This window comes from Rhinoderma darwinii, chromosome 2, assembly GCF_050947455.1.
Source record: "Rhinoderma darwinii isolate aRhiDar2 chromosome 2, aRhiDar2.hap1, whole genome shotgun sequence".
Classification (NCBI taxonomy): domain Eukaryota; kingdom Metazoa; phylum Chordata; class Amphibia; order Anura; family Rhinodermatidae; genus Rhinoderma; species Rhinoderma darwinii.
In genome coordinates, this window is record NC_134688.1 from 41,736,724 (window position 1) to 41,762,744 (window position 26,021).

The following is a 26,021-nucleotide window of genomic DNA, read 5'->3' on the forward strand; positions in this document are numbered from 1 at the left end:
ACTCCTCCGTCACTTCCAGGCACTGCCATGTGTACAGGCAACATATATGGGCCACTTTGGGGGTATTTTTGTACTCAGAAGAAATAGCCCAATAAATGTTGTGGTGCTTTTCTTCACTTGCATGCTCTGTGTCTAAAATATCTGTCCTATAAATGACGCATTCGTGAAAAATTTTAATTATTTTTTTTTCACACAAGATTTCCACAAAATATATGTTTTTTAAAAGGGGGTCATTTCTGGGGTGTTTTCATTATTCCAGCACTTCCACTGACTGCTCTTCCACAGTGGCTAGGTGCATACAAAAAAAAAAATGTCAGACCTGGAGGAGGCCATTGTTAGGCCTTCGGTTGTCATAGCAACCATTGGCACTCTGAAATCTCGTTGCTGTGGGGCCCCCGATGGCGTTCAACCCCAGAGATGCCGCAGTCGCTATTGACTGTGGCATCTAAGGGATTAATTGGTGTGGATCGGCGCTAACTTTGGTCCCTGCTGCTACAGCAGGGTGTCAGCTGTAATATACAGCTGACACCTCCTGACGATGCTGAGCCTGCGCCTTCACCATCATGTACAGTTAAGTGAGAAGGTGCTAAGGCACTAGCGCCCACGACGTAACTGTATGTGATTGAGCGGCAAGGTGCTAAAGGGGACCTGTGAAAAAACGGCAAATACTCAGCCCCCACGGAAAAACGTTTACAAATTATTTTGTGTTTTATTTTTTTCGGCGTGAAGAGATGCAAAAATGTCTGAACTTTATTCTGCGGGTAAATTTGATTCCAGCGATAACAAATTTACACATCATTTTTTTACTACTTTTACAAAGTCAAAACAAATTGTTAAAAAAGCATTTATTTTGTGCGGCCATATTCTGAGACCCAGAACTTTTTAGTGGATTATGGTATGAGGGCTTGTTTTTTGGGGAGCGAGCTGTAGTTTTTATTGGTACCATTTTGAGGTACACGACATATTGATCACTTTTTAAGAGTGTAACGTGACTAAAAAAATAGCAATTCCAGTGTTTGTTTTTTTTTTTTTAGTAATTTTGTACCCAAAACAAAATCCTTATATTGCTCCATTATGAATGGAAGCCATAGCGCTAATGTGTTATCAGGGTCCGTGGGCGTCTGTAAGCTTTGAATAAGGCCTGGCCCAAATTTACAAAGACTGGCGGGTTTTTTATAACTGTCTACCCAAACTAATATTTATGCCATTATTCCACATAATGTGGCCTAAACTACATCTCCTATGGACACCACAGCCCCTTTTCTCGTTGCTCGCCATCCTTGTCCGTGTTACGACAGAGCCTATTGGATGTTTCTCTATACACCTCACAACCAGGGAATGTAGGAGCGCCATCATTTTCGCTGCCTCCATCTTGTTAGCATGTGTTGCCGAGGTTCCTCACACCCATGAGGAACTAGAAAAAGGGCGGTTGTTCTGAGGCGCCTTTTCAACGAACGCCACAGAAGCTGCCCTAATAGAATATACAATTATTAGCTAATTCTTTTGAAAACCCGATATTGAGCTTATATTGCTACAAATAGATGGCCCCTAACGGCTTCTCCCGCCCTCATCTATTCCGACCCTCATTCTACACCACCCGTCGCGCTAATGGCGGATTGACGTATTTATATATTCTGTCCCCGCCCTACTAGCTAGCCCCTGACCAATGGTGAGACGAGTTATCGTGATTGACAGCGGTTAGCTAAATCGTTCTCTTACAAGGAAGTCATGTGACCAACAAACGTCGAAGCCCCTGGAGATCCCGCGGGATGTGACGTGACCTGAGGGAGATCTCGCGGGATCCGGCGGGAGGACAAGTTCAGGGAACATGGCGACGTCTAATCTGTTAAAGGTAAGGAGCCCCCCCTCCTGCTCTGCTGCTCTCCCGTGGCTGAGGAGTGGACGTGTTCTCCAGCTGGAGTGAAGTGTGTAGTGACGGGCACCGGTGGAGCAGAGCTGCACTGTGTCTTTGCGCTGTCATGTCCATCTCCGGTTGCTGTCACTGACAGCACTGGCCTGAGTCGCACACAGGTCACTGAAGCTGTCCCTCTGTGTGTGATCTGTGGAGGGGAGGCCATGTCCTCCTCCCTGGCACTGGTCATAGTAATGGCTGCTGACGTAAATGTACTGCTGACAACCGATGTAATAAATGAAGCGTGTACGTGATTGCTTAGTTTTCAGTGAAATTTAAAGGGGTTGTCTAGAATTCTGACTGGGAACCAGTGAAAGTTAAAAAAAAATCTGGTATAATATTACTGTTAGCGTTCTTGTGTCCCCCGCTGCGGTATAATTCAGTCCTTTATGATAAGGTCACATAGATGTTTCCATAGTGACGTAGCGTCCCGGAGACATGGCAGTCACATGACATCATTGCTCCATGGACCACATATCACTGCGGCCCACCGTCATTGGCTGATGTGATAATGCGACGGTGGATGCAAGTCTCTGCGGCTTAGTCTTACGGAGCCAAGGGGTCAGTCAGGTTTTTGTTGGGTGACAACCAATATGGCTGCCATTACAATGTGCAGAGAGGTGGTCACCCAAGTGACAGCAGGAAGAAGGGTCACAGCCTGGACTGTCCTCTCTCCCGGTACATCCAGGGACCCCGGGGTGGACGCAGGAACCGATCTTCATCTTACCGATTGGGAAGGATCAGAGAGGATGAGCAGTCGCATTGTAATCTCCCCCTGCGCTTAATCAGATAATTTGGCAACTCTATGACTCGGGGGTTCACTACCGTCTGGTCTCTTCACTTGTGGAGATTATATGAAGGCGTTGACATAAGTGATGTGTGAACTCTAGACATCCTTTCCTTCTAGGAGGCTTTGTGGGCCTCTCTGCTTGGGTCAGGTTTTTAGCCACAAACATGACTTTTTTTATGATTTTTTTATTTTTATTTTTTTACTAAATGTTACATTTTGATACAAAGTTGCATGAAGGCGCCCATGAGTATAAAGTGTTTGGCATTTTCACAATGTGTCCGGTATCTAATTTCAAACATTTATTTTGGTATGGGACATACAATGTGTTTGTGTGTGTGACGTTCCGTTGTGGGAATATTAAAGTGACATCTGCCAGTTATTCCCTCCTGTAGGAAGAGAGATTTCAATAATAACATAACATTAGGAAATTCCTATTTCTACAGTTTCCATCTGAAGCTTTTATGGCCTATCCATATATATTCTCTATACCTGATATATGGGGGTTCTCTAAAACGCCTACTTATAGGGAGAATATGGGGCCCATGCAAATCGTCCGATACTTACACCAGCTTTGATGGAGAGGTGCTTGTCCTCGGCAGTCTCCATTGAAGTCTATTGGAGCTATGGAGAAAGCGGAGTGCTACTTGCATGGTCGCCTCTCCATTGATCACAATGGTTAAAGCAGCCTCTGCATCGAATCCGCAAACGGGACCTCCTGTTCTCCCAAACAGCTTTAAAGGAAACCTGTCAGCAGGTTTGAGGTCACCAAACTGCTGACAGGATGATATATGGGAGGGGGGCATTTTAAACGTACCTTTTTACTCAACCATGCAAGATGCATGAGCGAATTTTTTTTGAATTTTCCTGGTGCGCCAATCGCAAGTGTCACAGAGGCGGGACTTGATGAGCAAGTTATCCTGCACTGCAAGCCCCACCCCCCTCTTCCGACTAACCGCTCTAGCGGTCCCCTGTTTGTCTACTAGAGCTGTCACTCAAAGCACAGAGTGACAACTTTAACCGCCGTGCCAGGGGAGTCAGACGTCGATTTCTCGGTCATGCAACTTGCATGACCAAGATAAGGTTACATTTAACATGCCCCCCCCCCCCCCCCCCTTTATATCACTCTGTCAGCAGTTTTTAAAGGCATCTAAACTGCTGACCGGTTCCTGTGATTACGCCACATTGTTGCAAGGGAATCCACAGTAAATACATTAATGGTCAATGAAAATATATGGTTTGCGCAGCTCGCGGTTAGGTGAGATCAATAAATCGTACATAAGTGTTCAGAAGCTTCGTGAAGTTGCTTTAGTTTGTCAGACATGTTGCGCTTGTAGGATCTTCGTTAGGATGGAATATTTATCAAAACATCAAATCTGTGTCTTCTGTAATCATTCATTCAGGGAAAAAACCCCAAAAGATTTTGGCCTCCGAGGGGGTGATAACGTAACAGTAGTGAAAAACACATATAGGTCCAGTTCACAGAGTTCTTCGACACGGAAACCGCGCCAAAAAATGGCCAAAATTGCCTCACATTGATTTCAATCGGAGACGGGAAAAAAATGCGACATGCTCTTTCTTCCTGCGGTTCTGTCTCTGACCTCCCATTGAAATCAATTAGAGGTCAGAGAAAGTGTTTTTTGGCTGCGACCGAAGAACGCCGCAAAAAAAAAAAATAAATATCGCAAAGAAAGTGCAGGCATTTTGCGGCAGATTTTTCTGCCTGCAAAAAACTCTGTGTGAACATACCCATAGAGTGATTACAGAGAATACAGATTCAGTGTTTGGGTAGATATTCCCTCCTAACAAAAAAACGGAGATCTTGCAAGCGCATAGTGGCTGACGTCAACTGAAGGAACAACTCCACTAAGCTTCTGAACCTCTATGCACCACGTGCTTTTCTGTTTACCAACACACAGAGTGTCATAATGATGGCGGCTGCGCAAAAATCACGCAGCCACGCATCATACGCTGCTGACACACAGAGCTGATCTGGACCTTTTGCGTGCGCAAAACGCCACGTGTGAATCCGGCCTCACTCTAATAAGGGGTTGCCCAGATGGTCTAAGCCTTTAACACTGTTCTTAGTAGGTACCTATTCACACTGGCATTTTTCTCTGTTAACGTGTTTTATTGATTTTACTCCAATATTTTCCGTAATGGACCAGTCACAGATCCGGCCGAAAATACCGAAAACATTAGCGCAGCCTGCAGCACTATTGTTTCCAGTAAAACCATGGAAACCCGAGCGAACCTTAAAGTCAATGGGTGTTGTCGGGTGCCGATGGTGTCCATCATACAACAGATCTGGCACTTCTGGTATTTTCGTTGTTCTGCTTCTCTGACCGAGCAGAACAATGGAAATGCCAACGCAGGTATGAACGGACACCAATCCTTTAAATGCCGCCTTTTAAGCTCCGTTCACATTTGCTTTTGCCCTTCCTTTTTTAACGGATCCGCCAAATTTAATGGAAACGGACGCCGAAAACGATGTCTAACTGAAGCAAACCGAAGGTAATGATCCGACAAAAAAGCAGAAACTTTACCTTCTGTTTGTTTCAGTTTGGCATCCATTATATTTGAATGAATCGGTCTTTTTTTTTTTTTTTTCTGTTTTTCTCCTTTTTTTGATTTAGGAATTGATGCGCCATAGTAAAAAAAAAAAAAACATTATCCGGGTATGTTCAAACTATTAACAAAATACATCTGAAAATACGGAGCTGTTTTCAAGGGAAAACGGCTCCTGATTTTCAGACGTTTTTTTGAGTAACTCGCATTTTTTGTGGTGTTTTTTACGGCCGTTTTTGGAGCTGGTTTTCAATAGAGTTTATGTAAAAACGACTCTAACAACGTCCCAAGAAGTGTCCCGCACCTCTTTTGACGAGCCGGCATTTTACGCGCCGTATTTTGACAGCGACGTGTAAAATAAAGGCTAGTGGGAGCAGAACATCGTAAGACCCATTGCAGGCGTAATGGAGCCGTCTTTTCAGGCGTAATTCTAGGCGTAAAACGCCTGAATTACGTCTGAAAATAGGTCGTGTGAACATACCCTTAGACGGAATGAATAACAGACACAAATGGAAGACATTCCGTCGACTTCAATGTTAAAAGAAAAAAAAAAATGAAACTCCTTTCTGTCAGGTTTTAGTCATTTTGCACAGAAAAATAGCGCAGTAGACTACGCTATTGTTTCCAGCAAAAATACGTAAATCTGATGAAATGGAGCTGAGGCTAAAAATAACCCCATTGAAATCAATGAGTACTTTGATGGAAAAAAATTGTTTCCCATTTTTCTGTTTCTGTGACGGAACAGAATAATAGGAAACACAACTCGGGTCTGAACAGAGCCTAAACAAGTGTATGATGAGCGTATGTGCTGGATGCAGTGAGGAGGGGGTGACTCTTACATGTCCACCACCATTAATGCATGAACCCTTCTACCATTGTACCCATTGCACCATCTTTATTCTGGCACGAACGGGAGCCGATAGGTAACAGATTGTTATATATATTAGATGGTTATAGAAGGTATATACATTTTACTTGCCCAGGTAGAGAACCTGAAAAAAAAAGTATGCAGCTTTCACTTTTTTCATGTAATTGTTTCTCTCTGCTCAGTCTTTGTTCGGCTGACGGCTCTTCTGCCTGATTCCCCCATAAACATGCATGCTCAGATTAATACCATGCATGTTTATTTCAGTAGGAACATGAGGATAAGCGGTGAGCCAAACTACTGATGTCACTTATCTCCCAGTACAAACGACAAAGATTGCCTTTAAGATGCATCTAGTCTAAATCTTTAATTGCCCTGATGGAAGACATTGGGGTACCGGCAGGCGCCTTACACATTAGGCCGCGTTCACATCTGCGTGAAGGCTCCATCATAGATCCGGCAAAAAAATACCAGAAACAATAGCGCAGCGTGCTATGGGATAGAATTAAAAAAGATCGGCACCAACAGAAAATTTCTGGGAGTAGTGGCTACCCGGTTATGTACATGTATATACATTGAAGCATTGAGTGTATTACTCACCCTGTTCTCCACGAGTTGTTGTTTTTTTGGGGCGGGGGGGGGGGGGGGTTCTAGTCCTTTGCCCATTCTGCGCTTATTTGTTTCCGTGCTTTTGTTGATTTTGTAGGACGGCTACCCAGTGACGATTTACTATAAACCCATTAGTTGCAGGCTCCATTCACACTAACGTAAACAATGGATTCGTTGTCCGTTTTTGCAGCCTGTGTCGTCCGTGTGTCCGCCGCATCTGTTCCATATGTTTTCACGTCACCAGACTTCAATGGGCGAGACCGAGCCGCAAACACGGACAGGAATAGGACCTGCTCTGAGTTTTGCGGCCCGGTCCTATAAACTACATCTGTGGAAAACACAATAGTGTTCATTGGATCATAGAAATGAAGGGTCATTTATGGTGTCAACTGCAGGCGGCATGATGAAGGGACAGGCGTCCTGATTGCACGAAGCTATGTTAGGCTTCGTTCACATCTGCGTCGGGACTCCGTTGATGGGTTCCGTCTGAGCTTTCCGTCAGGGGAACCAATTAACGGAATTCAAGCCGAAAAAAACGGAAATCACAGGTTTCTGTCTGCATCAACATTGATTTCAATGGTGACGGATCCGGTGCAAATGGTTTCCGTTTGTCACCATTGTGCAAGGGTTCAGTCGTTTTTGACGGAATCAATATCGTAGTCCCAACGCAGATGTGAACGAAGCCTTAGGCTGGGTTCCCTTATCGCGTTTAAAATGTGTTTTTGCTGAAAAATCGCTCCATTTTGCTGCGGTTTTAGCTAAATTGTGGCAAAATGACGCGGTTTTGCTATGATTCACAGCAAAAAAATTCTGACTGCAATGTGAGAACCCAGCCTTGTGCGCTAAAGTCCTGCAGCAGGGAAAAAAAAAAATAACTGGAGAGGAGTTGCCCAGCGAACATTTTTTTTTTTTTTTTTTTTCCCCCCAAGCCGGTACTTATTGATACTAAGATTTCACCAAATCTGCCACATCGCTTTAATCATATAGGATATGCCAAGATATGTCATAAATGGTGCGGGTCCCATCTCTGGGAAATCAACTGATCGCCCCAGGAACACATTGAATAGGGGGATGTCTCATCAGACAATGTTGTTCAAGTGGCACACTATTTTATGAGGGATGGTTAGGCGATATACAGCTTATTTTGGTCTGTACCCCCAAGAGCCAATACTTAGTATTATGTGTGTACTTTTTCTCTTCAATAAGTTTTATTAGAGATTTACAGGAAAAGTAAAGAAAGAGCATCATATGATACAACAAAGAACCGTGAACAGGTATCACAAAGTCTCCGTCAAAACAGCTTATCAAAAGAAGACATATAAGCAATGAAAATAGGTGGGGGGTAGGTGAAGGGGCGGTTAGAGAGAGAGAGGAGATTACAATTCCGTAATCAAGGTGGTAGACAGGTGTGGATGGGCATAACTGATCTGGGGGGCGCCAAAGTTCCTCGAAGTTCCTGTCCAGTAAAATACTTGTGAGCTTTTCATGAATAAAGTTTTGATCCATTCTTGACTTGACTTTATCAAATGCGAATGTACTCTTTTTGTGAGCTATGGTTATTTTATCGGCTAGGAGAACATATGAGAATAGCTTAAATTGTGGATGCATAAGTTCCGGAGGTTTGAGATGGAGGAGAGCGAGTTTGGGATCTTGACGAAGGATTATACCAAATAAGCTCTGGATGAGTTTGAATACTCGGCTCCAGAATCTGGTGAGCTCAGGGCAGGTCCTCCATATGTGGTACATGTCGCTGGGTGAGGAGCAACCACTGAAACGGGTAGCAGGAATTGCGTTAGCAATACGCCTAGCGACTAAACGCCACTTCATCGTAACTTTATATGTCGATTCCATAATTGTATTTATGGAGCAGTGTGAAACTGTGCTCCAAATGACTCGTCCGTCCACTACTTCAACAGTTGTCCCCAGGTCCTGGTGCCATCTGTCAACCTATAGATGAGTATCAGGGGGGTGACTAAGCAGCTATTTACAAAGTGTAGATATTAGACCTCTGGAGGTCGGGCATTTTGCGCAGATTCTCTCGAACTGAGAATAAGAATCAGTTTCAGCTTTATTGCTAAAGAGTGGGGAAATAACTTGTGTTACTGGGGATCTGTTTAGGATTTTGTAGATCACCGAACGAGAGAATCCGAGAATGGGTGGGAGAAAGAAGATGTTGACACTCAAAAAACCATTGGACCACCAGCATATAAAGGCCAGATAATTGTCTGCACCTGGGGAGAAGGGGGTTATGCCATAGTGAGATGAGGGGCAGATGTGGGGAGATAAGTCACGATATCCCAAACATATAAGAAATGTGTAAGGGTAGGTGTTAGACGGTTAGAGCGTAGAGGGGGGAATCCATGGTAAGGATTGAATGGGGATGGGTGAGACCTCCGGGATGTCCAGGTACACCCAAAGTGGCATATTTGTGGTGGCATGTAATCTGGTCGAGGGTGCCATCAGTGTGGGTACTTTTTAATTGTTTTTATTAATTTAGTCTTTCCAAATGATTGACCTTACATTGTCTCTCTCTCTCTTTTTTGCCTATATTTTATTTTTTTTGGTGTGGGGTCAATAGGGTTTCTTCCTGTTACTTATAGCAGTGCCAGCCTCTTTTGTATTGTGCGATTTTAAGTTTTGCTGGATCTGTATTTACCCGTACGATGAAAAGGACATATTATTTACTGAGCACGTTGGACACAGTGAAAAAAAATCTTAAAAGCAATACTAGAAATGCAGATTTTTATATATTTTTTTTTTTTTTTGTCATCCCACCTCCAAAAAAGTGGTCAAAAAGTCATATGTACCCCCAAAATGGTACTAATGAAGACTACAAGTCATCCCACAAAAGTCCTCACGAAGTTCCAATGACGGGAAAAGAAAGATGTTATTGGTCTTTGAATTGCTGCATTCAAAGACCAATAACATCTTTCTTTTCCCGTCATTGGAACTTCGTGAGGACTTTTGTGGGATGACTTGTAGTCTTCATTAGTACCATTTTGGGGGTACATATGACTTTTTGACCACTTTTTTGGAGGTGGGATGACAAAAAAAAAAAATTAAACATATTTAACACTAAAACATATTTTGTAAAAAAAATAATTGTTTTTATTGTGCAAAAAGTTATCATGTCGTTTATAGGGTACGTTGTACTCGCCATAAGAACAAAACCCAAAAAGCAATTGCGGACTTCTTTTCCACCATACCCATAAAAAAAATCCTAAATTGCACGATACATTATATGTACCCTAAAATGGTACCATTAAAAACTACAATTTGTCCCGCATAATACAAGCCCTCATATGGCTACGTCGACATAAACTGTTACCTTGTAAGGTGCCACCTCTGGGATCCCCCTCTCCATGTCCATATGCCCTATTTTTCTAAACAGAAACCACAACGGAACCAAACAGTCCCCATTATAAGTCCGTGGGGTCCGTCATACGACCCATCCAAAAATGCGTTTTGGTTTGTTATAATCTGGAAACCCAACGCAAGTCCGATCAGAGTCTTAATTATAATCTAGTTGGCCTCGTACATCAAAACTGTCTAACAGAATAAACGGCAACCAATCAGAGCTCGGTTTTAATTTCTTAAATTGTTCTGGAAAATGAAAGCTCTGCTGTTATTGGTTTCTATGGGAAACAGATTTTAGAAATGAGGCCCAAGGTTTTTATTTTATTTATTCCTTCAATTTGAATATAAGGTGACAGGGGCAGCTACTAAACGCTGGTGTGTCTGACCCCAAATATAATGTGAATGTTAGGTGGGTCACGCATGTGAGCTTGTACCATCTGTAAGCCTGGTAGATTTATTTATAGAAGAGGGCAGGGGCGCATTGCTGAGGTATTTGCATTGCTGTCCGGTTTCTATTTCAGACATTTCATGTCCAAGCAGGTTTGACATTGTAGAAAAAGTATTGAAAATGTTCCTGCTAAGAAAGGATTTAAAAGACATAAAATCAGCATATTTAACCCCTTAGCGCACCAGGACGTACCGGTACGTCCTGCATTGAAGTGCTTTAAGGCACAGGGACGTACCGGTGCGTCCTGGCTAAAAACTGTCACCCTGTCAAAGGACAAGGTGACAGAACTGTGCCGTCAACTGTTTATGACAGTTGATCGGCACAGTAAGACGGCAGGGGACCATTCACAGCGGTCTCCTGCCGGCGATCGCTGTGATTGGTCAGTCAAAGCAGACTGACCAATCACAGCTCTATGACGTGTGTATGTGATGACGCTGGCTCAGAAGCTGAGCCAGCGTTATCACCGCCGGGAATCAGCTGCCCGACGCCCCTCTGCAACGGCCAGGACCGGAGCTAGGCTCCGATCCGGCCGATTAACCCCTTCGATGCATCGATAAACGTGATCGATGCATCGAAGTGGCTTGTAGCCCTGTCGGCAACCACGATGGTTGCCACGGGCGCGGGTGTCAGCTGTTTGTCACAGCTGACATCGTGCCCTAACGGCCAGGACCGGAGCAAGGCTCCGATCCGGCCGATTAACCCCTTAGATGCAGCTATCGCTGCATCTAAGTGATTAGATCGTACCCTATGGTTGCTAATAACAACCATCGGCACCCGCGAGTGTTCTGATGGTTGCTATGGCAACCATAGCCTAACAATCGCTTCCTAGTACGGAAGCCTATTAGGCCCCGCCGGGAGGCGAAGCCTAATAGGCTTGCTGTCAGTGAATAGCTGACAGCTCTAATACACTGCACTATGTAGGTAGTGCAGTGTATTAGAATAGCGATCAGGGCTTCATGCCTTCAAGTTCCCTAGTGGGACAAAAGTAAAAGTTAAAACAAGTTAATAAAAATGTTGTAAAAAAGTAAAAAAAAAATAAGTTTCATGTTAAAAAACACTATAACAGCCTTTTTTCCTATAATAAGTCTTTTATTATAGGAAAAACCAAAAAACATAAATAAAAGTACACATATGTGGTATCCCCGCGTCCGTAACGACCCAAACTATAAAAATATCACGCTATTTTACCCGTACGGTGAACACCGTAAAAAAATTAAATAAAAAACTATTCCAGAATCGCTTTTTGTTAGTCACTACCCCTTGCAAAACAGAATAAAAAAAGGGATCTAAAAATTGCATGTACCCCAAAATTATACCATTAAAAAACGCAGCCCGTCCCGCAAAAAACAAGCCCTCCCGCAGCTTTTTTGACGGAAAAATAAAAATGTTATGGCTCTCAGAATCTGGTGACACCAAAAATAAATTATTTGAAACAAAAGTGATTTTATCGTGCAGACGCTGCAAAACTTAAGAAAAACTATATATATATGGTATCGCCGTAATCGTACCGACCCGCAGAATAACGTAAAATTGTCATTCATAGCGCATGGCGAACGCCGTAAAAAAAATAATAATAAAAATCATCAGAATTGCAGGTTTTTGGTCACCTTGCTTGCCAAAAAAATTTAATACAAAGTGATCAAAAAATCGCATGTACCCCAAAATGGTGCCAATGAGATCTACAGATTGTCCCGCAACAAATAAGCCCTCACCCAGCTCCAGGGAAAAAAAATAAAGACGTTTTGGCTCTCAGAATATGGCGATGCAAAATGTGCAGAGTGTCCAAAAGCGGATAATATCGGGCGCCATTTATCAGTGCGACACCGGCCACGTCTGCGGATTATTATTTATTTACCGAATTATTATACTCTCTTATTATACCCCTGATGTTCTCCACACAGCTTACATATGCCCCCACATCATAAACTGAAATACCAGCAATACCCCAAACAAAACAACTAGCGAGCAAAATCCACGCTCCAAAAGCCAAATGGTGCGCCCTGCAGCGTGCCCAAGCAGCAGTGTACGTCCACATATATGGCATCGCCATACCCGGGAGAACCCGCTTAACAGTTTGAGGTATTTGTCTTCAGTGGCACGAACTGGGCACAAAATATTGTGCACTAAAATGGCACATACCTGTGGAAATTTGCAATTTTCACTTTGCACCATCCACTGAGCATTCATTTCTAATAGAAAAAAAAAAAACCTGTGTGGTCAAAATGCTCACTACACCCGTTAATAAAATGCCTTCAGGGGTGCAGTTTCCAAAATGGGGGTCACTACTTGGGGGTTTGTTTTACTATTTGACCCCAGAGCCCTGCCGTTGTGGGCTAATGCTGCGAAAATCACCAAAATTGGTCTCACATGCGCCTTTCACTCCTAAGCCGTCATATGTCCAGGCAAATGATAAATGCCTTGAGGGGTGTAGTTTACCAAATGGGGTCACTTTTGCCGGGTTTGCAGTATTTTGGCCCCTCAGTGGCTTTTCAAATGTGACATGGGGCCGCAAACCATTCCAGCAAAACTTGAGCTCCAAAAGTCAAATGGCAATCCGTCCTTTCTAACTTCCGCCATGTGTCCAAACAGCAGTTTATTACCACATATGGGGTATTGCTGTGCTCAGAAGAGTTTGCTTTACAAATATTGGGGTGTTTTTTCTCCTTTATCTGTTGTAAAAATGAAAAAATCTGAGCTAAAACTACATTTTATTAGAAAAAATTTCAATTTTCAATTTCACGGCATAATTCCCATAGATTCAGCACAAACCGTGTAGGGTCAAAATGCTAACTATACCCCAAGAAAAATTCCTTGAGGGGTGTAGTTTCCAAAATGGGGTCACTTTTGGGGAGTTTCCACTGTTATGGTCCCTTCAGGGCTTTGCAAACACGGCATGGCACCGAAAACCATTCCAGCAAAATCTGCGCTCCAAAATCCAAATGGCCCTCCTTCCCTTCTGAGCCCCGCTGTGGGTTCAAACAGCAGTTTATTACCACATATGGGGTATTGCCGTAATCGGGAGACATTGCTTTACAAATGTTGGGGTGCTTTTTCTCCTTTATTCCTTGTAAAATCTAAAACATTGTATGTTTTTCCAGAAAAAAAGTAGATTTTCATTTTCACAGACCAGTTCCAATAAATTTAGCAAAAAATCTGTGGGCTAAAAATGCTAAATATACCTCTTGAAAAAATCCTTGAGGGGTGTAGTTTCCAAAATGGGGTCACTTTTGGGGAGTTTCCACTGTTATGGTCCCTCCAGGGCTTTGCAAACACGACATGGCACCGAAAACCATTCCAGCAAAATCTGCGCTCCAAAATCCAAATGGCCCTAGTTCCCTTCTGAGCCCTGCCGTGGGTCCAAACAGCAGTTTATTACCACATATGGGGTATTGCCGTAATCGGGAGACATTGCTTTACAAATGTTGGGGTGCTTTTTCTCCTTTATTCCTTGTAAAAACGAAAACATCGTATGTTTTTTCAGAAAAAAAGTAGATTTTCATTTTCACAGACAAGTTCCAATAAATTTAGCAAAAAACCTGTGGGCTAAAAATGCTAACTATACCCCTAGAAAAATTCCTTCAGGGGTGTAGTTTCCAAAATCGGGTCACTTTTGGGGGGTTTCCGTTGTTTTGGCACCACAAGACCTCTTCAAACCTGACATGGTGCCTAAAATATATTCTAATAAAATAGAGGCCCCAAAATCCACTAGGTGCTCCTTTGCTTCTGAGGCCGGTGTTTCGGTCCATTACCGCACTAGGACCACATGTGGGATATTTCTAAAAATTGCAGAATCTGGGCAATAAATATTGAGTTACATTTCTCGGGTAAAACCTTCTGTGTTACAGAAAAAACTGTATTACAAATGAATTTAGTAAAAAAAAATTGAAATTTGTAAATTTCACCTCTACTTTGCTTTATTTCTTGTGAAATGCCTAAAGGGTTCAAATAATTTCTGAATGCTGTTTTGAGTACTTTAAGGGGTGCAGTTTTTAAAATGGGGTGTTTTATAGGGGGTTTCTAATATATAAGGCCCTCAAAGCCACTTCAGAACTGAACTGGTCCCTGAAAAAATAGCCTTTTGAAATTTTCTTGAAAATATGATAAATTGCTGCTAAAGTTATAAGCCTTGTAACGTCCTAGAAAAATAAAAGCACGTTCAAAAAACAATGCAAACATAAAGTAGACATATAGGAAATGTTAACTAGTAACTATTTTGTGTGGTATAACTATCTGTTTTACAAGCAGATACATTACAATTTAGAAAAATGCAGATTTTTGCAAATTTTCTCTAAATTTGGTGTTTTTTACAAATAAATATTGAATTTAACGACAAAATTTTTTCAGTATCATAAAGTCCAATGTGTCACGAGAAAACAATCTCAGAATCGCTTGGCTAGGTAAAAGCATTCCGGAGTTATTACAACATAAAGTAACACATGTCAGATTTGAAAAAATAGGCTGTGTCCTTAAGGCCAAAACAGGCTGTGTCCTTAAGGGGTTAAAGGTCTTTTTCCAGTGTAAATGAATCTTAAAAGGGTTATTATGGGTTCAGCAAATTCATTGTGGAATAAATACAACTTTCCAATCTGCTTTTTGTAACAATTCCTCACCGTTTTAAAATCTCTGCTTGCTGTCATTCAATAGACATCTTCATTGTTTACTTCCAGTCGATTTAAAAATGTGTCCTGGTCATGTGATGTGATGTTCTGTTCACACGATCGCCAGCGGTTTCAGTATTATTGATTTAAGAAAATCGCTGCAGATTGAAGGCTTGACAGGACATCCGAATGCTAATGTAAAGCGCGCCGTCCACTGCAGGTATCCGAGCTGTGCCGCTGTGTGTCCATCACATGACCAGGACGGATTTTTATCTACTAGAATTAAACAAGTGTAGTATTGAATGACTTCAAGCAGAGATCTAAAAAACCAGAGGAATTGACAGTATATTGGAGTACTGTATAACTTTAAGGCTGGGTTCACACCGTTTTTTGCGGGCAGAAAATCTGTCTCAAAATTCCGTTTGGATTATGCTCTGCCGGCACGCCGGGCAAAAAACGCAGCGAAATACGCTCTCTCATTTTCGGCAGTTTTTTGGCGCGTTTTCCGACGCGGTTTCCTCGTCAAAAAATGTGTCAAAACTCCGTGTGAACTTAACCTTAATTTTACAAAGAATAACATTTACTTGTTGAAACCTTAAAGGGTAACTAATCTTTCAAAAAAACTTCTTACATGTCATAGTGACATGTCAGAAGTTTTGATCAGATCGGTGGGGGTCAGAGCACTGAGACCCCCACCGATCGCTTAAATGAAGCAGCAGCAGCGCTCGAGTGAGCGCTGTGCTGCTTAGTTTCTGATTGGCTTTTCTCGGAAAGCCGAGCAGTTGGTATACGGGCTCAATTGAAAGCCTATAGGCCTGTACACCAGCTGCACGGATTTCCGAGAAAAAACAATCGAAAAAAAAGCAGGAACCCACATACTAAGCAACAGATTCCCCTAACCCCCAGTCTTTTGTCACCTGCCTGACTTCACTCCCCCCGGCTCTACAAGAGGCTCATTTTCTGCATTTCCGCTACTGCCCGAAAAACTATCCTGCAGACCTGGCTGGGTCCAGATGTCTCCTTGTTACCGCTAAACACCAGCCTTTCATACACAACTGCAGCCCAATCGTCTGGAATTCTGTACATTGAGAGTAAGCGGACACCACCCCCTTCTATATTTCTACAAGATCCCTATTTGGAGTCACCCTGGATGACCTGCTCCCTGGAGCCCTCCCATCGGAATAACCCCTAAATGACCTAGAGACTTTATAATAAAAAAAAAAAAAGGGTGGGGAGGATGCAAGAGTTCAGAAAGAGTCTGAACTCTTGCATCCTCCCCACCCTTTTTTATTTTATTTTTTTCCCCTTTCCCTCCTGTTCTGTTTTTGTTTGATGTGGAATTCCATGCCTAGTTGTAAAAAAGTTAGATAATATTTACAATAAAAACATGTTGATAAAAAAGAAAGAAACTAAGCAGCATAGCGTTAACACGAGCGCTTCTGCCGCTTCGTTTTGGGGGTTGGTGGGAGTCTCAGTGCTCGGACCCCCACCGATAAAAACTTCTGACATCTCATGACATGTCAGAATTTTTTTTTAAAGTTTAGTTACCCTTTAATACCTCTTGAAATGGGTTGTCTCTTTTTTGTATAGTAGCCAACTGGGCGATCAACTGATCGCTGCAGGTTGGGCTTCTCTAACCCCCATCGATCCGCTCTGGAAACCGCATCTCGCTATAAATTTGAGCAAAGCTTTCCATATCGGGAGCCGCTTTCCATTCTGGCTTATAGAGGGTGGTCCTGGTGCATATTGGGCAAATGGACAGAGGTTATCTTCATTGTATAATAAAATACAGTTTTAACGAAAGCATTACCTAAAAACTATACATGTTTGGTATCGCTGTTATCATAACAAAACCTGGAATTAAGTTGACACTTTATACCACACCGTGAATGACCTAAAATGTATCCCAAAATATAACATGGGGCGTTATACAGCTACGTTCAAGAAAAAAAAACAACCTTTTAGCACTTGAAATGAGATTATGGAAACTAAATCGAGTGGCTGCGTCCTAAGGGTGCGTTCCCACAGGCAGGATACGCCACAGATTTTGCATGCATTTTTTAAGCCAAAAAAAAGAATTTAATCCATGAGAGCAGACCTATAAGGGTATGTTCACACGCTTAACAAAATACGGCTGAAAATATGGAGCAGTTTTCAAGGGAAAACAGCCCCTGATTTTCAGCCGTTTTTTAAGCAACTAGCGTTTTTCGTGGTGTTTTTTACGGCCATTTTTGGAGCTTTTTTTTCTCTATAGAAAAAATGAAAACTGGCTGTAGAAGTCACTTGCACTTCTTTTTCACAGCCGTTTTTCAAAACGGCCGCGTATAAAAAACGCCCCTTTGGAAGAGAACGCCGTTTTTCCCATTGAAATCAATGTGCAGATGTTTGGAGGCGTTCTGCTTCCGACTTTGCGGCCCCAAAAACAGCCGAAAATAAGCCGTGTGAACGTACCCTTAGGGCTTGTCCACATGTAACAGAATTGCTGCAGAAATTTTCTGCAGCAATTCCGTTGAAGTATCAGACTTTCCGCTGCGGCAAAAAACGCACCATTTACTGCATTTTTGACTGCAGAACATGATGCGTATTTTGCTGCGTTTTACTCAGTGCTTGGAGATGGTGACGACATCTCTGAAAAACGCAGCAATTCAGTCCACTTTCTGCAGCAGGAATTGACATGTTGCGGTCCGAAAAATACGCACCACAGGTGAGTTTCTGCTCTGAATATTTACGCATCGTGTGGATGAGATTTGTTAAATCTCCCCCACTTTGTTGCTACTGTATTCTGCTGCGTATTTTCCGTTTGCAATTCCGCTACGTGTTAAAGCCCTAAGGGTTTCCCGGCCGGGTGCCGGCCGTTCATAAATCGGCCGGCACCCGGCTGCATTAGGAATAATAGACCCCTAATGGGGCTATTCACACGACCGATTTTTTTGACGGCCGGGAAAACCGCCCGTCAAAAAATAGGACATGCTCTATTTTCGCCCGGGTACCCGGCCGCCCGGCTCCCATAGAAGTCTATGGGGCCGGGTAATACCTGGCCATCACCGGGATGTGTCCCGAGTGACGGCCGGGTTTTCCGGCTCTTGCGCTCTATCTCCTCCTCCTCACAGCGCAGAGTGCATGTGAGGAGGAGGAGTTGATGCCATTCTGACGAATGGCATCGCTGTACACGGTGTGGCAGGGCCGGGGTGTACAGCAGGTGGAAGGGAGCGCTGCGCTGGCTCCCTTCTCCTGCTTGTTTTAAAAGCGCCCTGGCCCGGCGACACCTTTGATGGCGCCGCTAGCAGCTGCAGCAGCTGCTGCGGCTGCTACTACTACTGTAGCGACGCCACTATAGCAGAGCGGGGAGGTATCTCCCCGCTCTGCTATGTGCTAGCCGCACTTTAGCTCCTTGAAGGAGCGGAATCCCCGTGTGTTCGGGGATTCCGCTCCTGGACAGAGCGCTTGATGTCTCTGTCCATATGTGGGCAGTGACATCAGGGGAAACTCCTGAAGCGGAATCCCCGAACACATGGGGATTCCCCTTCAGGAGTTGCCGCTGATGTCACTGTCCGGATCTGCCCGGCCCGGCACGGATGCATAACTTTATGCAAACCGGCCGGGCAGAATGGCCGATTTTACCGGCCGGCACTCGGGCTCGGACGCGACCCGGTCGTGTGAATCCCGCCTAAGGCTTTTCTTTTTATATATTCTGTTTAGGTTGCCTTGCTGGTTTTGGCTTGAAAAATACTGGCAAAATCTGTGGCAAATCTGCACTGTGGGAACAGGGCCTAAAATATGCTACGTCCACTAATATACAATACTATGCAAAAGTATTTAACCCCCCTAAAACGTAAACAGATTACAATTGTCACTAAAGTATAATGTACCTCCGTATGCCTCTAATTCGTACCGAGGCGTACAGAGGTTTTCTCTATCGAATTCTGAATGACACAAGCCTCTTCTAGTTAAGGCTTAAAAGGGCTGTATCATAAAGATGGCGGCAGGAAGTTAAGAATTGGTTATCGCCGGGGGGGGGGGGGGGGGGAGGAGACCATGGTCAGCCACATGCTTCCGCTGCAGGGAAAATTTAGCATTACATGCTGGTCACTCAAATTTCAGTGTGGCTCTCCCTTCCGGCTCATAGAAGGGGAGGTTCCGAACGGGAGACCGCCTCCATGATTTCTATATGCCCAAATAGGGCATACGAACCGGGGTTGTCTTGAAACAGCCCTTCAATAATTTTTCTTAACGTTTTGTTTTAAAGGGGTATTCCAGCCTCCAGCACTCTACACCTATCCACTGGATAGGTGTAAAATGCTGAATTGGTGATGTTCCATCCACTGGGACTCCCACTGATTGACAGAGCTTTGGACCCCAGTTCCATATTTCCCTCAGCCGCAGGAGGAGTGTGAATTGAGCGGAGGCCGGCCATGCACGGTACCACTCTTTTCAAAGTCTATGGGACTGACCGTCGGAGGATCAGTGCAGAGGAGGACGAGATTATGGCAACAGCGTAGCTCATCGAGCTAGACCCTTTCCGGAATCCCTTTTTGTTTTTTGCATGGTTTTGCTGCCTTGCCAGGTGGGATGTGGGGTCATGGGACATTGGGGGAAAGTTGGTACCCGCATCTATCAGACATTTTATCCTGGGGATATGCCATAAATTTCTGTCTTGAGACAACCCCTTTTATAAAAGTTTTTTAATACATTATATGCACCCTAAAATGGTGCCATGAAAAAATACAACTCGTCCCGCCAAAACAAGCCCTCTAACAGCTATGTCGACAGAAAAATTAAAGTTCCAGTTCTCAGGATGCAGTGATACAAAAATGTAAATTAAAAAAAGAGAAAAGCTGTGTCCTCAAGGCCCAAAATACCTGTGGTGCCAAGGGGTTAAAAACACATAGTCCAATCCTAGCAGACCTGAACTGATTTTATCTATGTGCGTGTGTTTTATTTTTCAGAATAAAGGTTCCCTTCAGTTTGAGGACAAATGGGATTTCATGCGACCTATAGTTTTGAAGCTTTTACGTCAAGAGTCTGTAACAAAGCAGCAGTGGTTTGATCTGTTCTCGTAAGTATCCCGAGTCGTTGCAGCCCTATTAATTACACATATTGCATGTTTAGAGCGTTACGCTTAAAGGTAAAACACTTCCTGAAATGTCAAACGTTTCTGGGGAATTTAACAGATGTTTCTAATATTTCCATATTACATTTTTCTGCAATAGAAAAGAAAAAATGAATAACAGTGAAAAAGGAAGCTGAAAAAAATACCTTTTTATGTATGGAGAAAGGTGTTCTCATTGTCACCATTGTGGGTGGAAGTTTGGTTATACACAGACAAGTCACATTATTATGACCACCGTCTAATATCCAGAGTAACCGGCGTGTGCAGCACGGACAGCAGCTAGACGGGCTGGGGGTGACTCCATAAGGTGCTGGTCTCCGGTATCTGGAGCCGCTGACTGCAGTACGTCCCACATTTTCTGGAAGGTGCGTGGAGGAGGATCCATAGAGCGAACAAGACCATCGAGGTCCCACAGATGCTCAATTGGGTTAAAGTCTTGCGAATTAGGGGGCTAGAGAAGTACTTGGACGTCTTAGTCGTGCTCTTCCAACCACTGTCGGACATTTCTAGCCGTGTGACATGTCGCATTGTCTTGCTGGAAGATTCTATCTGCCCCAGGGAAGACAAACAGCATGTATAGGTGGAGGTGATCTGCAACGATGGATTCATACACAAATCGGTTCAGTGGCTGCCATATGGATGAGTGGGCCAGAGAATGCCATGAAAAAATTCTCCAGACCATAACACTGCCGCCACCAGCTTGTGTTCTTCCAGCAATGGCTGCAGGGTGTTTGTTCTCTGTTTCTCGCCTGACACACCAATGGCCATCCGGTCAATGAAGCAGAAAACGTAACTTATCAGAGAAGGCAACCCTATGCCAATCGTCGGTGGTCCAATTCCGATACTGCCGTGAAAATGTAAGCCTTTTTTTCTGATGCACCTTTGTTAGCATAGGAGTAGTGACCATCCCTCTGCTTCGGAGCCCCATACGCAGTAGGTTTCACTGAATTGTTGTGTTAGACACACGTCTGGTAGCCCCTGGTTGTTTTTCATGGTGAGCTGCTCCACTGTAGGGTTTTGTTCGGCTTTCGTGCACCTTTGTAGCCGACGTTCACCCCTCACATCAATGGCACGGGATGCTCCGCAGTTTCCACCTCGGTTATTCCCACTGGTGCCATTTGGCCACTCACTACACTTTCACCACAGCAGCACGTGAGCAGTTCACAAACTGCGCTGTATGAGAAATACTGACACCCTTGGCCCGAAAGCCAATAATCATCCCTTTCTGCAACTCTGATCGCCCCATTTACGCATGGCAACAATGAGTGATGTGTTCAGACAGCCTATCACACCCCTTATATACCCACCAAGCCCACGGCACATCACTTCCTTCGTGGGCTACGCGCTGCCGACGTCAAAAATAAGAGGTGGTCATAATAATGTGACTCGACTGTGTATCTCTTCTGTTATCCTGTGACACAAAGTTCAGTTCATGTAATAGGATTTCTATATCACGGGTTTGAACTAACATTGTGAGCACGATCTGCACTTGTTAACCATTTTCCACACCTTCATGATCACAGATGGGGAGCAGATCCCTATACTTTTTAATCCTGTACCTGCGTGATCACTTGTGGGAGGACAGCTGTGATTGACAACTGATGTTATAAGGCTTGTTTTCAAAGGCGTTTTTTTTTGGGGGGGGGGGGGGTTTAGCGTTTTTATAGCAGTTATTATGTGCTTCTTAATTGCTTTGAAAACGCGATTTTAAATCTGCATTAAAACCATGTACTTTACTTGTAATAGCCGCAGGGCCAAAAACCGCATCGCAAAATTCGATGTAAAACACGTGGTTTTTAAAATGTTTTTGAAAGTAAATAAGGAGCACATTAAAACTGCATTAAAAACACGCTGGTATTAAACTTGGGTTTTATTGTGCTTCTCAGCGTTATATGTGAACAGAGCCTAACGCAAAGCAGTCGCTTTAAACTTTTCTCACAATACAAATAATTTTTCAAGTTTTTCTTCAGCAAGATAATCCTTATTCTTAAGGAATGTTCTAATCTCTCTAATTTGTGCACAGTAATGTTATGTTGTCCTAGAAAACATTCTCTGATATAAAGAAATCTGCCATGCAAAGGGTGAGATCTGCTTCTGAAATAAAAAAAAAAAACGTTCTCGTCCATGTCATTCGAGGATACCGAAGACCTAGAGTATGGGTTGGTGCCACTGGGAGGCACACACGGAGTAAAAAAAAAAAAAAAAAAAAGAGTTCGCTCCTCTTACCAGGCTATGGCCCTCCTGCAGACACTAAGCTAACCAATTTCGGTAAAAGGCGGGTCCATCTACCATTTTTTTCTTTCTTTTTTTTCCGTTTAGGTTGGGAATACAGGGTCAACTTGATCACCCTGTTATCCCATTACGAGGACAGAGAACAGTACGGTCTAACTTCACTGTTCTCTGCCTTAACTCCAAGAAGACTAAATGGCACAGTGGAAGTCCTACTCCCCTGTTTCCAGCCATGGGATCACGTGCAGTTCCAGTCAGCTCCCTTTTCAAAGGGGGAAGGCACGCCGAAGGGGTGATCCTGCTGGACTCCCGTGAGCCGAACATGAGGGGTTTCTTCAAGACATGGTGAGAATTGGAGGTGAGTATATAAAAACCAACCCCACACACACGCGCACGCTATTTTCTTTGGGGATTGTTTCCAGTATGAACCTGTCTTTTTCTCGCTATGCATTAAGCCCTGTCCTTGTTCTTGAGCCGTGTCTTCCTCCGGGCTGCTGCTAGTCATGCTCCATGGTCTGCTGTCACTCAGGCACCGTATCACAGGGGGCTGTTTATTTTATTGGCACTGACCACTTCGGCATCGACCCCCTTGGTATCCTCCGATTCCCATAGCATGATCACTGTCTCCATAAATGTATCCCCCAGCTTGTGCACTTGCAAGGCCTCTTCTTTTTTTTTTTTCTTTTTTTTTTCACTTTCCATCAGGGGGTGTGGCTTCACAGTAGGACTCCTATCAGATAGCAGCGTGCAATTTCCTTCCCTTCTCATTGGCTACCCAGCTTGCCGGGAATCTTTGTCGTCCTCCTTTCCGCTTCCCACTGTAATATTAAGTTTAAGTGGCGCCAATCTCAATCCCTCTGCACTTCTGGGAGCGAGACATCCTGTTGGGGGCCCACTGCTCAGCCAGGGACTGAGACAGCCTGTTTGTGCACTCGAAGTGTCTGACCTTACCAAAGTAAGCCAGTCCATGCTGGGCATGTTCGGCCGTGGTTGCTCCAACTGCGGGGCTTCCTCCTCTGCAGATCCACTGTACAGAAGACCCCACAAATGGGCTAGATCTTCCTATTCATGCCATGCCACAGTGTCTCTTGCTACCTCTATCTCCCCTCCAGGAGCACGTTCCGACGTTTCTTCCGAGATGAAGATTGCTCCAAGGGTGAGGCCTTTGAGTCTGATCTGGACGCAGAACAAACGTCTTACCCTTCATCCATGGTAGACTGCCTCATCATGCCTGTCCGGGAAACCTTGAAGGTAAAGGATTGTAAACCTTCCTCCACCCAAGAGGGGTTCTTCTTTCCCCATCCCCGGTGTTAACCTAAAAGATGTTGTTCTCTCCAATGGGTAGAAATTTCCAGACAGGCATTTTTTTCAAAGTCTATGCATTTGGATGTAATGAATCCCTTCCCTGACCCCGGTTTCTTGTCTGACTAAGAATACTACCTTTCCTAGATGTGACCTCCTTCTAAAATCGCCACGATGGCAGGAGACAATACTCTGCGAAATCCTCCTTTTGAGGCAGCAGCTGGTTCGGCCTTAAAACCGATCTTTGCTTGGGTGACTAGAGTCGCTACTGAATGGGCTAGATAACTTCCCCGGGCCATACCTTTTGGCACTCCTCCCAAATAATTGTCAGATCTTGCCCACCAGCTTTCGCATGCTAGAAAGTACCTCTATGAAGCTTTGCTGGATGCGGCCAGGTAACTAGCGTTCTAAGGCCCTCTCTCTGGCTATTGGCGGCATCCTCTGGCTTAAGTTTTGGTCTGCGGATGCAGCCTCTAAGAGATACCTAACAGCTTTCTCTGGCTCTCGTCTTTTTGTGGTAAGAGTTCAGATTTTTCACAAAGCAAAACTCGTTGTACTGGTCCAGCTAGGAAGGGAGTTGCTCAACTTCTGTCATTTCAATGTTTTTGTAGCCTGCACCCAATTTTCCAGGAAGCCGAACCCGCAGGACCAGAAGTCGTACCCTTTCTTTAAACTGAACCCTTCCTGGCACCCTAGCCATCCAAACCTGCTCCTGGCAGAACCTACTCTGCATGAAAATGACCCCCATTTCCTCCCCCCTTATCTCATTCTTTATTAGGACGTCTGACTCTCCCATGTTTCATACGCCTGGGTACGCGAGGCAGTCTTTAAGGACAACAAGATATTTTATTTTCTTCCCCTAAATCGTTTCTTCCCATCAGTACCGTGTTCCCTTCAGGACTTCTGCCTTTTTTCTTGTCTTTCAGTCTCTCCCCTCCAAGGTAGAGATTGTTCCGGTGCCTCCACAGAAATGTTTTCGCTGGATTTATTCAAACCTGTTTGTCATTCTCAAGAAGGATGAAACTGTGCGCCCTATTCTGGACTTGAAGCGCCTCAACTGGTATGTCAGGCTTTGTTGATTCCGGATAGAATGTCTGTGCATCCATGAAGCAGGGGGTATTTCCGTCAATGGATATCCAGGATTTATACCCTAACAATCCTACCTGTTTTTCCCACTGAGTTTTCTTCATTTTGTGTACCAATCTTGCTATTACGAGTTTGTGGCACTCCCAATTGGTCTAACAATAACTCTACAACTATTCATAAAGATGCTCTCCTTCGTGATAGAGCTTTCTTAATGGTGTAGCATCCATTCCATATCTGGACAACATCATGATCAAGGCACCCATCTGGACAGTCTCCAGATAACTCTTGACAAATTGGCCCGCTTTGGTTGAATCATTAACGTTCTTGCTCTCCCCCTCTCAACAAACTCCTCTTTCTGTTTGTGTTTCTTCACAGCTCGGGACAGAATTCTTCTTTCGCAGGACAAGCTCCTCTCTCTGCAACAGCAGTCTCTTCGAGGACACACTCTGGTGTCAATCTGCCACTATGGTTTTAGTCGCCCAGTTCCACACTGCAAAGACCCATTCTCTCCCAATGTGACAAGATGCGGGACCAACTGATTCTTCTTGCTCTGTAAGTATGCCATTCTCTTTAGTGGTGGCTCCTCTTCTCCAAGGTCTCACATGGCCGCTCCTTTCATCCACTCAGGTGGTTGGTCCTGACGTCGGACGCCAGTCTCCATGGGTAGGGAGGAGTCTTCTCAAATGTGACCGTTCAGGACTAATGGCCCCTCTTAAGTCCATCCTTCTGATCCATGTTCTGGCAAGGGATGATTCTTCTCTACCTCCATCGTTGAACACCACCTATCAGGTTACCCATCAGAATTTAGACAGACCACAAAACACTGGTTTCTTACCTGAACCACCAAGGTGGGATCCTGTCCGAAACAACCAGCATACTGAAGTGGACGGAAACTCACGTTCCAGCTCTCTCAGCATTTACCATCCCAGAAGTGGATATCTGGATCGAGGAGAGCTCTTTGAAAGGTCAGGTTTCAAGCCTGTTAGCAGCCAAGTCTGCTGTAGGTACCTTTCTGCAAGGGGTGGCATATGCTGTACCCCCTTACCGTCAGCTTCCCTGGAACCTCAATCTCATCCTGGATGTACTGCTGTCCACTCCATTTGAGCCATTAAACAACATTTGTCTCTGCCTCCTGTCGGGGAAGGTATCA

The 26,021-nt window shown here is 44.1% G+C and overlaps 1 protein-coding gene across 2 annotated transcripts in view; it reads left to right on the forward strand.

Moving 5' to 3' along the window:
* Nucleotides 1–1,772: 1,772 nt before the first annotated feature.
* CUL5 (cullin 5) overlaps nucleotides 1,773–26,021 on the forward strand; it is a 74,048-nt gene continuing 49,799 nt past the window's right edge. The window contains exons 1-2 of one of the 2 annotated variants that reach the window (XM_075851589.1): nucleotides 1,773–1,852; nucleotides 20,091–20,200. In XM_075851589.1, coding sequence (XP_075707704.1) covers nucleotides 1,829–1,852; nucleotides 20,091–20,200 — 134 coding nt within the window. In that variant the 5' untranslated portion in view covers nucleotides 1,773–1,828. Of the gene's footprint in view, nucleotides 1,853–20,090; nucleotides 20,201–25,301; nucleotides 25,424–26,021 lie in introns of those variants that run through there. The other variant, XM_075851590.1, reaches the window with a different exon arrangement.